This window comes from Haplochromis burtoni, unplaced genomic scaffold (assembly GCF_018398535.1).
Source record: "Haplochromis burtoni strain Fernald_Lab_line unplaced genomic scaffold, NCSU_Asbu1 Contig_256, whole genome shotgun sequence".
Classification (NCBI taxonomy): Eukaryota; Metazoa; Chordata; class Actinopteri; order Cichliformes; family Cichlidae; genus Haplochromis; species Haplochromis burtoni.
In genome coordinates, this window is record NW_024582617.1 from 119,064 (window position 1) to 135,863 (window position 16,800).

The 16,800-nt window shown below is 45.7% G+C and overlaps 2 protein-coding genes across 3 annotated transcripts in view; one reads left to right on the forward strand and one right to left on the reverse strand.

The window, feature by feature from the left end:
• The first annotated feature begins 1,025 nt into the window (after positions 1 to 1,025).
• On the forward strand, positions 1,026 to 4,101 carry dda1 (DET1 and DDB1 associated 1). The gene is made up of 6 exons (XM_005938561.3): positions 1,026 to 1,149; positions 1,231 to 1,422; positions 1,975 to 2,055; positions 2,157 to 2,208; positions 2,334 to 2,395; positions 2,814 to 4,101. Exons 2-6 carry the CDS (start codon positions 1,414 to 1,416, stop codon positions 2,916 to 2,918), a joined length of 309 nt encoding a protein of 102 aa, XP_005938623.1. The 5' UTR covers positions 1,026 to 1,149; positions 1,231 to 1,413; the 3' UTR covers positions 2,919 to 4,101.
• Positions 4,102 to 4,779: 678 nt separating this feature from the next.
• Positions 4,780 to 16,800, reverse strand: part of ano8b (anoctamin 8b) — a 40,178-nt gene continuing 28,157 nt past the window's right edge. The window contains exons 11-20 of one of the 2 annotated variants that reach the window (XM_042227353.1): positions 16,524 to 16,579; positions 16,365 to 16,439; positions 16,141 to 16,275; positions 13,994 to 14,241; positions 13,546 to 13,705; positions 13,077 to 13,463; positions 9,872 to 10,063; positions 9,575 to 9,706; positions 8,904 to 9,014; positions 4,780 to 8,583 (exon numbers count right to left, since the gene is read on the reverse strand). In XM_042227353.1, coding sequence (XP_042083287.1) covers positions 7,834 to 8,583; positions 8,904 to 9,014; positions 9,575 to 9,706; positions 9,872 to 10,063; positions 13,077 to 13,463; positions 13,546 to 13,705; positions 13,994 to 14,241; positions 16,141 to 16,275; positions 16,365 to 16,439; positions 16,524 to 16,579 — 2,246 coding nt within the window. In that variant the 3' untranslated portion in view covers positions 4,780 to 7,833. The remainder of the gene's footprint in view (positions 8,584 to 8,903; positions 9,015 to 9,574; positions 9,707 to 9,871; positions 10,064 to 13,076; positions 13,464 to 13,545; positions 13,706 to 13,993; positions 14,242 to 16,140; positions 16,276 to 16,364; positions 16,440 to 16,523; positions 16,580 to 16,800) is intronic. The other variant, XM_005938557.3, reaches the window with a different exon arrangement.

The following is a 16,800-nucleotide window of genomic DNA, read 5'->3' on the forward strand; positions in this document are numbered from 1 at the left end:
GGTGGACGATAGATGATAACAAGTAAGACTGGTTTCTGAGTTTCACAGCTGGGGTGGACGAGGCTAAGCATCAGGCTTTCAAATGAATTAAAAGTCTGTCTTGGTCTTTCATTAATTAATAGGCTGGTGTGAAAAATTGCTGCCACACCGCCCCCTCGACCTGTGCTTCGAGATTTCTTTTAGTTAGAATGACTCGGGGGTGTTGATTCATTTAAACTAACATAATCATCCTGCTGCAACCAGGTTTCTGTAAGGCAGAGTAAATCGATTTGTTGATCAATTATTAAGTCATGTACTAACAGAGACTTGGAGGAGAGAGACCGAAGCAAACTAAGAGACTGCGAGTATAGTCAGAGTGTGCAGCAAAATGGCCTTCGTCACCTGTATAAGGCTAGAAGGCCCAGTTTATTCTGGCTGATCCTAACAACACCTCATTAGAAGAGTCTGGGTGTAGACACAGTATACTGACATGCAGTCTTTAAAATAATTCATGATATTCTTAATGTTAATGTTGCTCAGTCCTGTATATTTATTATCTGTTTATTGCATTTGCTTGACTGTTGTGTGATTTTGTATGACAAGAATAAAGATATTGTGGATCTTTGATTTCAGTGATTGCTGTGCATCCATCATAAATTAGATATTTCTTATGATACAAAGAACAATTTTCCGCTACACTCAAGTCTGAAAGGATTTAAAATACCAAAAACACCTGAATGACTTTGTGTTATGAAAACCCTTTTTTATCCCTAGTTTTCAATTTCTCACCTTTCAATCTGAAGTTTTCAACTTGGTGTAAACTTACAACAAAAGTCAAAAGAATTAAATAGTCCTTCAGTTTCCCGAAGCCTTTACTGCAGGCACTAATAAACATTGGCGCGTGCAGGAGATACGTGCGCCCACATGATGACATCAATCTTGGATTCTAGCTCGGATCAATAGCGGCTGATGGTTTTCATAATGAAACTCAATGAGTGAGAGCAGATTGCCTGGTCAATGGTTTAGGGAGGGGCTAAATTGTGTTGTTTTTAACAATTGGTTGTCCGGTCAAGCTACTACCAGGTGGGGGGAAGAATAAGCCAATAAGCGCTACTTGGGGCGTGGCCTAGAAAAGCGTCGGTGCCATCATGCTAGCTGAAGAAGTCCTGTGTAAGTAGCTTTGCGAACTCGTGTACTGAGCGGTTTGGTGTCTTGGCTTTTTTATGCGCGTAGTGTCATTTTTTTCCACAGTCACTGGGAAGTAAAATGGAAACAGCAACTTGTGTTTGAGGACGGTGATTTTTGCTTTCGAAAAGGACGTAGGACAGCGGTCTTGGTTTCCTAGCCTGTAAGCTAGCGCGGCCATCACGACCAGAACAACACACACCAAGTCCACAAGTCGGCGTTTGGCAGTTGGACGTTTCTGCCACCATCATGGAGAAGGTAGTTCGCATACCCCATGTTTATTACTGTGGTTTAAGCTGTATAGCTGGTGTTATAAGGCATACAGTAATTGTAAGCCAGCTAACTGATTCTACCGGCTAGCTGCTAGCCACACCTGCTCCTGTTGGTATTCAAGGCCAAGCCGGCATCGATTTGTGCTCTGAGCTGCTCACCTCTATCCTGCCCATTTGAAACCTCTTGATGGACACTGTGCGATATTGCATCCACTTTGAAGGTTAATGGCGACGTCGAAGGGCGGCAGGTTTGTTGTCGTGAAAGATGAGGTAACGCCCTGAATGCTGTATCCAGTCATCTGCTGGGACCTGTCACCTGCTCAGCACCATCTGCATTAAGAGGAGCACACCTACACTCATGTCGGTGGTGATGACTTACACTGTTGCTGTCAGCCGACACGAGTAAACTACAGCAGTCTGACTGCTGAAAGTCAGATGATTTCAGACTTGCGATCTTTAGAGTCATATGAAGTTGAAGATGAAAGACAAATGAAATGAGAGCTGCAGAGTCTAACGACACCTCACCTTCTTTCCACAGGCTGATTTCTTGAAAGGACTTCCTGTCTACAACAAGAGCAACTTCAGCAGGTTTCATGCAGATTCAGTTTGTAAAGCATCTGTAAGTAGCCTTTAAAATCACTTGATGCAGTTTTTTAAAGGTTTGTTCATGTCTAGAAGGCACAGCTCTAATTCACAGCCTCTTTCTGATCTCTCGTATAGAACCGCAGGCCCTCCGTGTACCTACCAACACGCGAATACCCCTCTGAACAGAGTAAGTACAGTTGAAACTGTAAAACTGCTGTGGTGATGTTTTCAAATGCTTACTAACTGTGGCTAAACTAGCACCCTGTGTAATGTGTTTTGTATGTAAAACATCTTGCCTGTGTTTGTTTACAGTCATTGTTACAGAAAAAACCAACATTCTCCTGCGTTACCTCCACCAGCAGTGGGACAAAAAGGTGAGCGTGTGCAGTTCTTTCATTTCTCTCATTTGGCAGAGACCACATCCTCAACTAGGGTTAGGGCTAAGAGTTGACAGTATTTCTTGAAAGAGAATGGCAGATGAAATAAAGATTTAGATTTTAAACTGCAGTTTGGGGAAGGCCTCAGTAAAGAGTGGCAACAGGTACTAATGCAAGAACCTCAATAAATGCTGTGTATAATGTAGGAAGGGAAATATATTGATGGAATTGGCAGGGCCGAGTATGAGCTGCGGTCCCACTCCTGAAATTCAAAAGTCTTTGTAAGGAGTCTTTATTATGTCTCAAATAATCACGTGCTATGAAGCAACTGTTCATCTGTGCTTCTGTCACTGACGTGTTGAAAGAGAGCGAGGCTGTGATTTTGCTGATTCCTGTGTAATCCTGTGTCAAACAGAATGCAGCAAAGAAAAGGGAACAGGAACAAGCTGAGGGTGACAGCCCGGCGCCCCCGAGGAAGATCGCCAGGACAGATAGCCAAGAGATGAACGAGGACTCATAAGTGCGCGTCCGAGTGTGTGTGTGTGTGTGTGTGTGTGGGTGGGTATACATGTGTGTTTGCATCAATAGGGTATAGCCAATATAAGCAAAACCATAGGATAATCCCTCCTGCATGCAGACTTCCTGGTTTTTCCTGGACTAGAGCAGGATGTCTTTCCTGGCATGAAGTTAAGTCACTCCAGAGAGAATTGCGGGAAATTCCCACTCACAAAGCCGCCATTTACAGTGTATGAAAATAACGCTGGTAGAAATGATCTCAAGTCGTGGAGGCGAAATCATTACTGGTGTTTTGATTGTGTTGGCTCTTCCCATGTGGGCCAGTACACATGTATATGTTTGTGTGCATGCTGAGCTGTGAGTGCGGACTGCGAGTGGATGGTAGGATTAAGATGAGACGGACTGGACAGAAAATGTCAGACACTACTCTTAAAAATGTAACTGGTACAAGACTCGTGTAGCCTCTCTGTCGTCCGGACAGTCTGTTCTGATTTGTGAGTATTTTGTTACTGTTTTAATTTTATTTTATGATGTTTTTGTTGTTGTTTGTAAATGGCAATGAGCTTCCTGCCAGCCACAGTGCCCACCATCTCAGTTTCACTGCCCACTCTGCAACCACACGGGGGCATTGCGACTTCTTTTCCACACTGTTTGAATCGACAGAACCAAGAATGCACTGTGAAGAACAGCACAAAGTAGAAGCGACTCTTCCGGACCCCCACCTTTTTAAACGTGTGGCTTCTTTTGTTTGTTTTATGGTGAATATATTAATATCTGTGTTCTATCCTGGGACTCGTGCTTGTAGGATTAATGTTGTGTCGGCGTGGCTGAGAAGCAGCGTCACGTCTAGCACCTCCCTCTGGCTGATCGAGGCGAGTAAGAAGGGGATTCTCTCTCTCTTTAAGTTTTAGCAGATCTTTCACCGAAAGATGTGAAGAAAAAGAAAGAGCTGTTACGTCTTAATAGGAAAATACAGAAATGTGAGATTTCATTTTTAGTCGCGCAACTTTGGCAACAGCACAGACACTAAAGAGAAATGTCTATAGTAGCGTGTGGGAAAGGGAAAAGAATGCATAACGTGTGTAAATAGTTACAGTAGCTTATCCGATTTAGTATCTGTGTGTCTGCCTTTTTGTAAAAGACTACAGAATAAAGTAGAGAAGAGCCCCAGTGTCCAGTGGATGTTATCTTGCCTTGCATGTTACTGTTTCAGTGGCTGGATGTTATAATCCTGGACCAGAAATAAAGTGTTTGGGGGGGGATTTTTGTGTGGAAGGTATTAGCCGAGAGGCCTTAAGACTCGGATCCAGCTCAGGGCCCGGGTCAGCGTTACTGCTCGTCTCATCTTTGTGACAGCTCTGGATGGTTTTTATTTTATTTTTCTCCCTTCTCGATGGAGAGCTGGCTGCTGTGAGCGTTTAGAGTATTATACTTTCAGCCATAGAATGCACAATAAGCATGCACAGCAAAGTGCAGCTGCCATCCTGCCTTGTTCCTTGTATGAGATTCAGTTTGTATTGGTGTCCATGCACCCAAAAAAAAGCTTTTCTTTTTCTGTCCTTTAAAAAAATCGTTCTTATCACTCCCCGGCTGAGTCACGACGTAACCTCCTTTCTTTCCTGTTTCGTGGGTCGACGGTGCGGTCAGTCATCTTCATATCTACACTGTAAATACCCGTCTTGTTATTTCAAGTATAAAAACCTCATTATGCTTCTGCTCAGACTGTTCTACACCACCCGAAGCCTTGCCCCACATGTGTTAGATCAGATGTTCTTTTTAGCTTTGCTGAAATAAAACTGGATTAAAACACTTTTGGTTTATGTGGTACTTCAAAAATGTAAAGAAGCGGTTCACAACACATGGGATGCATTTGAAATAGTTTTATTAACTATTTGTCAGGTCTTACAAAAATATGACAAAATAAATTAAAAGAAATAAATAATCCCATTCCCCAGTATTTTTCTTTAAAAGATCTTTTTTGTACAGTGGTACATTGGAAGAGCGTATGATGTTGTGTAAGTGAGGCTTCCATGAAAATGTCTCGTCTTTGAGGTTCGGGTCGGGCTGTAATGTAGCTGCGGTGAGTCTCGCCTGTTCACATCCACTCTGAAACACAAACATTAATACGTCCATTCAGTCCTTTCCTGCTTATTCCGAATGAGACAGACGATGTCCGAACTTTTCAAAGAAGCTGTTCTGATAACGAGTCCGAGCTTGTGTCCTGATGCAGGCGATGCCTGCGCCGTGACGCTGCTGTTCCTCCAAACGTTACAGATCTCCGTCGCAGAACATGTTTCACTGCAAAAACGAAAAAAGTAACAAGCCGATGTCTGTTGTGATGCTCTTCAGCTTTACCTGAATAAGGTGGGAATGCACACATGGAAGTGACCTCGCTCGGCATCGGCGGATCTATTCAGCGCACCAGTTCTGCTTCTCTATGGGACTTTTTCAAACGATGGACTCTTACGCACCATGAAGCCACTTATCCCTGAAATCCTGATGCTGCAAGAATATCAAGGGTTTTTAATGAGACTGTGCTCAGCTACGTCGTCACCGTCTCGCTCTGCTGCTCTTAAGATCACACCCTGATGATGTCACGTTTCTCTTAGCCTCGGCCTTCTCCATTTACATTTATAATGAACAGTACCTTCCAAATATTCCTAAAAATGATAACATGGCTGCACAGACTATTTCGGTATTGCATTTAATGTCAGTAAGAACTTTTTGCCTCCCGGAAAGAACATTTTTCGTCTCTTCTGCAGGCGTGTGAGCGAAAAATGGACCAGACTTCTAAAACTAACACATTAAAGCTGTAACAGAATACAAAAACCTGTTAAGCCGATGCAGGTCAGGGCAGGTTCTTAACATTAAATAGGAAACAGGCGATCTGAGAGAGCTGACACTAAAACATAAAGGGAAAGAAAATGCATAGAGTGGATGAGGATGATGCGCTGGAGTTGGGGTTTGAGGTTGGGTTAGTGTCGAGCTTTAGTACTACACGTCAACTTCAACGCTGTGTTATTGCCCAAATCCTCGCCGGAGGTGAACGTGTGGAAATGCATAGTTAATGTTTCCGTATCTCGGCAGTGCGGCGGCTTCTGAATCCTCTCTCAGTGTCTCATATCATCATAAACTTGTCAGACCGCTTTAATTTTGCTGCCTGTGGTGACTAAATAACCAGCGCCACCTTCTGGAGACCCCGCAGAAGTGAAATACCAGCTAAGGGTAGATGCTGGGCTCATTGAAAATACATGGATCATGCAAACAATATGCAAAGTACAGTACTGTGAAAAAAGTTTTAGGCACTCTGAGATGTTTGTATGTTTTTGTAAATCACATGATGCCATCCTGCTTTTTGAAAAATGACGATGACCTAAAATGTATCTTCAGTGAGAAAAGGGAGTCCTGCAACGCATGCATTGGTCCCTGCAGAAGCTCTGTGGTGACGTCATCAAGTGAGCCAGTAAATGCATGAAGAGAGACACAGCCCGACTCCAGAGAAGGATTCTGGGTAAGATCTCATAATGACTGAGTGACTGTGTAGTCAAATGAAGCTCCCACTAATGTAGAGTTTTTCTATTTACCGAACTCCTGTCAGGTAAACTGACATCTTTCAAAGTATTCTCACATATTTTAGTGCCTAAAACCTTTATAGAGTACTGTACATCTTGGGTTAACAGCATAATCTGAAAAGTTCTGCACTGGTTAAAAAAAAGGGAATTTCCATCTTCTGCCAATAAAAACAGCTGTTCAAGAAGAAAAGAAAACGTGAATATTTTGAAAGCTCGTTGCTGCCGACTGCATGCACCATGTGAAAGGGGGAAATGAACAGAAATGCATTTTTTGCATAATGATGAGGCAGGCTGGTGTGGGCCCTCTGTGCCGAGGTGGTTTCTATGCAGGGCGTCAGGCTTTAGTGCAAATGTTACTTCTTTAACTCTGTGCTCGTTTGCCAAGTCTAGCTGGAGTTTGTGGCGTGAGGCACCATCTGTGTTTACAAGGCGCTCTACGGACTCGGATGGAGAACAGCATGCAACGGGCATCTCTGCTCCTTTTCCTCGAAAACCGCTCGCTCTTCCAAAATACTGTGATTTTTACGACTTACTAAGCTCGCCGCTTTCTATTGGAGCAAACCGGGTTCTGCAAAGCTCAGACCTCACCTCTGCTTTGAAAATAAAGCTGGTGATACATCAGGGGCGACTGTTAAGGAGGGGCTTATGCGATGATTGACACTTAATAAAAAAACAAAAACACTGACTCATATTGCTTTTCCACTCTTCAGCTTCAGCACGAAAGCGAAGGGCCCAACAACTCGTCGCAGTTTAAAAATGAGACCGATTTCTAACGATCGCTTGTGTGGTGACAGCTAAAAAACACTCAGGAATTATCTGATGTACAATCTCTAATCCGTTCGTACCGCCATGTAAGCTTTTTTTCCCTTAAACTCCTCCCCTCCACGACAGACTGCGTGTGAAGCCACCGAGATGTTTACAATTTCTGACAAGAAGAAATCAGGAAACAAAGCTCTGCTTTAAAGGCGTAAAAATATTAGAAACGCAGCTCATGCATTTCTTTATGTATTGCAGACAAGGAAGAATTTGAATATTTGTGTGTGTGTGTGTGTGTGTGTGTGTGTGTGTGTGTGTGTGTGTGTGTGTGTGTGTGTGTGTGTTCGGTCATGATAGAAGGGCTTTCGTCTTTCTTACAAAGCCTGTTTTTTTTGTTTCTTTCTCTATTTTATTTTTTTGTCTCGCAGCAGAAAAAGCAAACCAGAACAAGTCTCGCCTCATCAGCTTCTGCTCTCCTGCACCGGCCTGTGACAGCACAGAGGGCAGGTCAGGCCTTCCTCACAGTAAACACGTCACCTGTTCAGGTGAGATGGAACCAAAGACAAGTTGCGCTTTTTTTGTCGTCGTTTTCTACATTTTAAAACCAGCCGCGTCCAAGTCTGACGAATGTCCGTTCTCTGCGCCTTCCCCTCCGGGTGAGGGGATCTCGTCCGGAACGCCATTCAAGTCAGACCGGGAAGGCTGTCTTTCCGTCGTCAGCGATGATGACCCCTCTCCTGACCTGGGCAGCGGAGCTCCGTTCGTGGAAGTCCCTCCCTCGGATTTCCCAAAGTTAAACAATTTCCCGGGGTTGAAGGCTTTATTGGGTGACTGAGAACGCTCCTGAGAGCTGCTACCTGATAATGACGATGATGACGGCGCCGCTGTCGCCGTGGCGCTGGCAGATGTGGTGCCGGCGGCCGCAGAAGCCGCAGCACCTTCCCTCTTATTCTCAGGCGACTTGAGGAATTTGAAGCTCAAGAAGCCGGGCAGTTTTGGCTCGCTGCCCGTGGGTGACTGTGGGGAGCGGGCGCCACCCGAGGAGAACTTGCTCTGCAGCGGGATGATCTGCTTCAGCTTCATCACATTATTATTGGCCAACAGGGAGCTGGGCCTCTTGGGCTTGTCCGACCCGCCGCTCCCTCCTCCGCCTCCACCCCCAGAACGTGATTTGCTGCCGTGACCTTTGTCGTGGTGGTGATCCCCCGAAACGTCGCCTTTGCCGTCGTCCCGCTCCCTCTCCCTGCGAGCCATGTGCTCTGCCTGCCTTTGCCTCTCCTCCTCCTCCCTCTTCCTCCTCTGCAGCTGCTGGTAATGCTGCTGCGCCTGCCGCTCGTGCTTCTGCAGAGGAAGGGAAACGTTCTCACAATGCATTCATAAAGAATCAGCAGTAGTCAACTACTACACTACCGCAGCGCGACTTGTCTAAAAGCCCTTACTGCAGTCAGAATCTTGCATTAGTGCTCCCGGGGCAGCTACAAGCTACTCTCTTTTCCTGCGTTGTGCAGCACAGCTGACAACCTTTACAGTAACAGTCATTTTGCTACAATATCAAAGCAACTTTAGTCATTTATTTCCAAAAAGAAACAACTGCAGTGCTGTAGCATCATAAGGTTAATGAGGGAAACTTTAAAGGGCTTCTTCGAACTCCCTGAAGTCACCTTAAAGGCCTCCCTGCGCTGGTAATCCAGCTTAGCCATCTCCTCTTTGACCCACGTAGGAATGTCGGGAATAGCCACATGGATGATGTATTTCAACAGGATGGCAAAGTGCTGCAAACAGACAGAGAGGTGGAAAACAAGGAAGGTGAAGTCAAACAATTATAAAGTAATTCACATACAGTAAATAGGACACGGTGCCTCAAACGCCCTTTTTAAGCAACTTGTCACTTGAGGTCATTCTTGCAACATTTGGGCTCAAACTTCTTTATCAGGCCAGCACAGAGCTGCAGGCTGTTGACCCCTCTGGATGCAGACGGCCGGCACAGTGAAGCACAGCCTGTTTCTAAATATGTGACAAGCTGTAGCAGCAGCGTTGTGCACAGACGGTTTCAGTTCCTTTGTTCACGCGTTTGGTGAGTTAAAACTGGTTTGATGTCATGACTGGCCGCCAATCTCATCTTCCTATTAGTAAACTATTTCCTGGGCTTCTACTTCATTACGTGTCATGAAAGTGAAATCTGTGTTAAACAGTTTACCGACTGATGAAGTGGTTTGAGTAAATGTTCTGTTAAATGTCCGTCCCAGTCTTTACAGGTAGGACAACTGTGTGACGGGAAAAGACTGAAAGAGCGCCGCTGTGTTTCAGACTGAGCAGGAAGCAGCTGCGGTACCTCGAGGATGACGATGGAGATGATGGCCATCTCAGGGCTGAGCCATGGAAAGAGACGCTGTAGCTGACCACACTGACCAATCAGGTAGCAGTTCACTATGATGGCAATCAGGCCCATGGCTTCCATCGCAGTCTGTGAACGGGAAAATAAAAGCTTTCCATTTTTTTCTGACTTTGTGCTTTGCTCTTAAATCAAGTTCAGCCAGACTCTGATTACTGATGAACTTGATTAGATTGTTAACATTAATGCCGTTTGTGTGTTAGTCAGCTCCCCATGTTCACACAGTGCATTTCTTACCTGCCACTGGCCGATGCTCTCCACACGGACTCCAAAGGGCCTCTGCAGGCCGGTGCAGAGCTTAAAGGCATCACTGCGGATCTCAATGATGTTGTTGATGAGAGCGCACATGGCAGCCAGAGGAAAGGCAGAGGAGAAGAGCACCACGTAGCCAAACTGGACAAACATCTCCTGGTAGTCTTGGAAAGTGTCCTAAGAAGGACAAAGTGGAGCAATAAGCCAAATGCAGTCTGTGCAATACGTGACTACATGGCTGCCGCGGACGACGCTGCATTTTCTGTGGACTAAACTCATTTGTAGATGAGATATAATAAGATATGGCAGTCATACAAGCATTTATAAGGTCTGTAGGATTCATGCTGTAGTTCTAGGATTCAAAGAGTGATCAGTTTTTAAAGAGAATAACAGAGAACGAGTCGTTCTGCCTGTAAACACCAGATGTTTAGAATGAACTTGTCATGGTCTGCGGAGACGGGCCATGTGGTGTAGGGATGCAACGATACACAAAATTCACGGTTCGGTTCGATACTTTGGTGTCACGGTTCGATATTTTTTCGATACAAAAAATGTTCATGCCTTTTTAATTTGTCATTTATTAAAATTATAAATATATATTTTAACTCAAAAGTACAGTTTTTAAATTTAACCCTAACCCTTGTGCGTGTTTTTTATTTTGACAGCGAATGCGCACCTGCGGACCACTTATGTGCAGCCCTGGTTATTTAGCTCGTCATATTGCAGCCACAGAAATTCTTTTGTCCATGAAACCATAAAGCTGCACTTTCTTTTTGCCTTATAGTCTGATTTGTCATAACTTCTCCGTTTTGTGGTAAGCTTTTCTTTGGCTGTCACTTCTTCACCCTGACCTGTCTTATTTGGCTCAGCAGAACTGAAATGCTTTTACACACGCACTCACATAAGCTCAGCGATTCTCTGCGCGATCAACCTCTCACATGTTTAAGCTTGCTGCGGGAGATTTCACTTGTCATGTTTGCATAGTAAGCTAACGATTAATAAGACGATGTCAGAGGAATTGGTGCACAAATTATCATCACTCACAGATCAGTGCTGTCGCTCTCTATACACAGTTCGCACGATTGCAAAGTGAAAGCAAAAAAACAAGCGCAAATTCAAACGCGACTTTCAATATGTCACATATTGACAGTGGCTCACCGATGCCAATGACATAATTACCCAGCTACATTTCTGAAAGAATGCAAAAGCATTGACATATATTTTTCCTACAATAGCCCGACGGGCAGGGCAGAGATAGATTTTGGTAGCCCGACTGGAAAAATCGCTAGCCCCGGACGTCGGGCTAGCGATATTGCGAAGCCCTGTATCTGATTGAGGAATCACTCATCTTTGGAAAAGAGAGTTTATTACAGAGAAATGGCTCTTTCCAAAATAAAAGCTATACTATACGCTTCTTCTGGGCTATATTCTCAGCAGCATATTGTAGCGGGTCAGGCTCGGGCTGTTTCAGTTGTTGTTGATGTAGGACCCTCTCGCTTGTCTTCCGGGTAAGATGGAACGCCACAACCTGGTGAATCTGTTGGCTCCTGTGCTCCGTGCTGGGGCTGGAACAACGGCTCATAGCCAAAACGTAATAACAGATGCTAACATAAGCGCTACACCACACTAGTCCACACCCAAATTGTCAATTAGAAAGGACAATTCAGGTCTGAGTGTAAAAGCGATACCATCCAACATACTGTTTTACTTTAGTCCATGACGCGCTTACCTTCAGGGTCATACGTCACATGAAAACCAAAATAGTTCCAAACGCCAGATCTGAATGAGGGTGGGGGAGGTTCAATTTGCCATGTTGCAAGGAGAGCTTAACTTCTGTCTCGCTAGCTTGCCCTGCGCTCTTCCTTCTGACGATGCTGTCTGTGTTGACGCTCAGTGGATCTGCGCTCGACAGTGCAGCCTAGGCGGAGTAGTCGAACGCAGATTCACTGAGGCTCAACACAGACAGCATCGTCAGAAGGAAAGTTGATAAAATAAATTACAAATTTGTATTGTTCAGATACATATGCGTACCGAACCGAAAGCACTGTATCGAACGGTTCAATATCGATACGAATATCGTTGCACCCCTAATGTGGTGGTGTGTGTGATGGACCCAGGTGCGTACACAAGTGAGTAGACGGGAGTGAACTTAACAGAAAGCGAGCCTTTATTATGGCTGAAGACAAAGTGTACAAACAAAGCAGGGATAGCGTGACTAAACTAGACTATAACTAAACTGGGAAAACTAGTACTGTGACAAACTAAGAAGACTCAGAGACTATGGTGATAACTGCAAAGACTGACCGTGAAAACATGGAGGTGGGAACACAGACGACGCGACACAGACTGAATGAAACACAGAGGCTGTATCCCGATTCAGGGTCTGCAGCCTTAAAGGCCGCATTTTAAGGCCGATTACGTCACAGCGACGCGACAAAGGCTGTCCCAATTCAAAGGCTGCTCGAAATGCGGCCCTCAAATGCGTCCTTCATTTCCCTGAATTTTAAGGACGTGGCGGTGTAGACTTCGTGGCCCAACATATCCCAGAATGCATAGCGCGGCGGTGGGTGTGGATAATTTTGCCGAAAAAAAAAACAACAGATGAGGGGCGGCCGAAGAGTAAACTGTTAACGACCCGGGAAACTTTGGCTTACATCCACCGAGGTCTGCGGGGATGATTATCACACAGTCAGCATATGGTACTTATAAAGTACCGATTTTATAAGGTTCAAAATATCACATCAGATTTGACTTGATTGATCTGAACCTCAGTGATAATAATGCTGCACTGAGCATGTAAAACTATGCAGGCATATAGTGATTGTAAATATCACGTTACTCAGTCACCTCTGATCACTTCTTCAAATGAGGTCAAACTTTCAAGAAAATCTCTGATCTTTAAAACGATACTAAATATCACACTACAGTTTGGGTCCAAATATGTCACATTTGACCTCTGACCTCACTTGCATTTCCCTTCTGTCAGTAGTCTAAGGAGCTTGGAAAGAAAAGCGTCTCATCTGAGAAGCTTCTTCAGTTCTAAATGCGACTGGTGGAGAATCCCAGATTTAAGCCCTGTGGGAGTGTCCCAAAGAGTGCCATGGACCCCCTATTGATCCTCTACCCAATCACAATCAGCCAAGGTGTCAGTTGAGCCGTACGTGCAGGGTGAGTACATATGTGCACTTACTGAGTACGTCTGCATGCAGCTCTCCATCTCCGCCTGAGTGAGCGTGGTGCTCTCTCTCTCCTCGGGGGGATCCATCCACGATTCCCTTTTCGTTTTCGGCTCGACCCTCTCGGCGCTTCGGCCTCTTCTTCTGTGACGCAGCGACGCGCTGCTCTCAGATCCAGAAGGCAGCGGGCTGGCGGCGGAGGCGGCACCGGCGGCAGCATCAGCGGCCTCGGCCCTGCCCCCGCTCGAGTCCTTCACATCATGAATTCCGTTGTCGTCGTCGTCGTCGCACATTTCGAACATCGAGGCCGGGTCCATTCCCTTTTCCACCATGGTGGGGCTTCCCTCCTCCAGAAAGCTGCTGTCCACAGGGGGCCCACTGCACGCCGCCTTTCTGTCCACCTTAACGACGACATCACTGATCAGTTACATGATTCAACCTCTAAAGCGTGAACGTGCTAACGCAGGTCACACGGCACTGTACCTTCTCTATGAAGCTCACTTTCCTCAGCTTCAAGCCGCAGTCGATCAAACTTTCCTCCTCCGTCTCTCCTTCGCTGAACCTCCCGCTGTCAGCCTCGTCCTTCTCAGCTCCCTCCTCCTCATCAGGCACTCCACATCCTCCGTTCAGACACTTCTTTTCCCTGAGAGCAGGTGAAGAGACAGATAAACGTCAGAGTAACTGTGTGCCAACCTGTTCTGGCGGTCTGTGCACTCGGTGTCTGATAGCTATGAATCATAACTGGATGCGGTGCGTGAACAATAGCGGAGGACGATAAAGTGTCGTTCTGTCTGCACCCGAGCGGCTCTGCTTGTAGTGACTAACGCAGTAAGTGTTGGTGTGAATGACAGCTAAACACATGAACGTCACGGATCTTTCAGCACACGCTTTCTTTACTGCATCATCTTTACTGAACGGCTCAGAGCACCACCTTCTTTCTGGCTGCCCCACTCCAGGCCTGGTGCCCCTCAGTCCAGGTCCTGGCATGGTCTGGTCAGTGGGAGACGCCATGGCTTTTCCAGCTGCCAGCCGGGCGTATTTCAGCAGCACTGAGAGCAGCAGGTCCCACACGGCTCGCAGCGTAAGCTCTCCCAGCTTGTGACGCTCATACAGGTAAGGCTGCAGCACCTCCTTAACGTTTTGAAGGAACTGGCGTATGATGAGTAGAGTGGCCAGCATCTGACAAACACAAGGCAGAGAAACAGCTGCAGCACCCACAGATCACAGCGCACTGATTGGAGCATTTAAAAGAAACGAGACAGGATAGATGACAGTGGACAGAGCGCAGGAGGAGCAGCGAGAGAGGACTTAATAAAATAAGGTGAAAACATTTAAAATAAAGAGACATGTATGCAGACTGTGTGCTCAAGGCAAGCTCCGCCCGAATGGTTCCCTACTCCAAGCAGTAGGAGGGACCCTGTAATCGGGGGTCCTGAGGTGTTAGGCAGCAATCGCTGTGTCACATTCGAACTCTAAAAAGCACAGCAGCCTCTCACCTACAGACCTCGCTGCACACGGCAGACACGAACGAACCAACTAAACTGCTCCACCAAGCCGAGACACAAAGCGCCGCACAATAATTACACCTCCGCCCCGTGACAGGCTCGAGTGAAAAGTTCATCTTGAAACTAAAGTTTCTTTAGACGCAGCAGTCAAGACGTGCGACGGGCTTATTTGTGGACAGCTGACTAGAAACCTCAAAGTTGTCATGTTTTCCCGGCTCTGTCATGGATGCTTCATGCAACAGGAGACGCTGCGGCACCCACGGCCCGGTCCCTCGTCCAAATACTTTGACCTGTGGGCGAACGGGAGGCGTCCAGAACAGGAACTGACGGGAAGCAGAACGGCTACAAATAAAAGCTCATGCTGAGTCCAACACAGACACAGTTCTTTGTTTCTGAAAAAGTAATCTGGAAGAAGACATAAATTATGCGTGACAATAAGTACAGAGATTAAGATTAACTGAACACAACTATACTCTTATCATTTTGGGATTCATTACCATTTTTTAATAAACCTTCATTTAGGTTTGATGTGAACGTGTCTCTGTGCACAAAGTATTTATTTAGCTTTACAAAATAAAGTTGCTTAATTAATCTGGTTAAACTCAGTGATCTCCTGGTTTCTACAACAAAAAATGTTTCTTTGTTTCTCTGATCTTGTCAATAAGCACAGAAAAAGAAACTGAGTTGCATCAAACCATAACTGAGCTTTAACAGTCAAAGCCAAGAGTTTAATATGTCTTCAATCATATAATACACACACGCAGAGGTTAGACAGCGACTGCATCACCACAAAGCTCACGATCCATTGTTGCCTTTAATCTGAAAGCAGCTCCTTCAGGTCAAACACTGATGCACAACACGCTGCGCAGAAGATGCTACAGCACAGAAACAGAGAGCATACAGGACATAATCAATAATGGACAGCACAGGGACTGAGAGACGGAGACGCTGCTCTCTGATTGCTAACATATCTCAGACACTCTGACGTCTCTCTCATCAACTGGAAACAAGAAAAGTCTCACGTGTTTTAAATGATTTTAGCCTTTCATGGTACTTCCAGTAAATCAGAAAGCTTTACCGACATGTGGAGAGCCTGAGCTGTGCTGGTGTAAACTGGGAAAACTGGGAAGTCAGCTGACATCGAGAGTCCGAAAGGTGGAGCAGATGGTGAGAAGCTGAGAGACAAGATGACTCACAGAGGGAAAAAAGCCCAAGAAAGAAATCCACAATTCCCATCACAAGGAATACCAGGAAGACCGATCTTCAGATGAAAGGACCCAATAGAAGAAGTAAGAAGAGGCGCGTTTTGAGAGTTGATGTCATTGAATATAAAGTTGGTTTTAGATAATCAGACAGTATCTGCTGACAGCTACAAAGTCCCAAGTCTCCCAAATACAGAGTTGTAATGAAAACAGCCCTGCAGCCATTTAACAGCGTGGAGGTTTGGAGCTCCAGCACACGTTCTTTCCAAGCACACCTGCTCACCGAGTGGCACCGAGCTGGCATGCAAAGGCATAACGGAGGTGGTCAGAAACAGACCTCTGACCTTCCCTACACGTAACAGGAATCGTACTTTGTTCCCGAGCAAAGCCCTGAAGAACCAGGGAACAGAGACCACCAGCATCTTGATCTTCAGGGAGACGTGAGGCAGCACATTGACCCGGACCTGCCGCTGCAGACTCCTGATCAGAGACAACACCAGCAGCATCTTCCACAAACGGACAAACGCACGGATGTGCGGATTAATGACGACGTCGACGAGTGAGTGCGAGTGTCTGAGCGGCGGAAACGTCTCACCTCTTTCAGGCGCTCCATGTCTTTGAGGTAGAATCCGATGTAAAAAAGGCTGAGATAGGAATTTACAAACTGAAACTGCAAGAGACAGAAAGGCCAGGTGTGATTAAACAGGAAGAGGAATTAGCTCCACCCAATCCCAAAGCAAAGGACGACACTTACAAGAACCATTTTGATGATGAGATTTTTCTCATAGGCACTCTGGAGTCTATAGTTTTCTGTGGAAACACAACATCAGCGTAACACACCTGGCGAGCCATTAAAACCATGCAGCACAGTAAAAGCTTCAATCATTGACTGCTTGATTAGTAACTAATGAACTGTAGAGCTTCACCCCTTTATTTGAGCGCTCAAAGCACTTCTACACACACACACTCACACACACTCTCACACACACACACACACACTCACACACACCCGCACACACACACACACACAC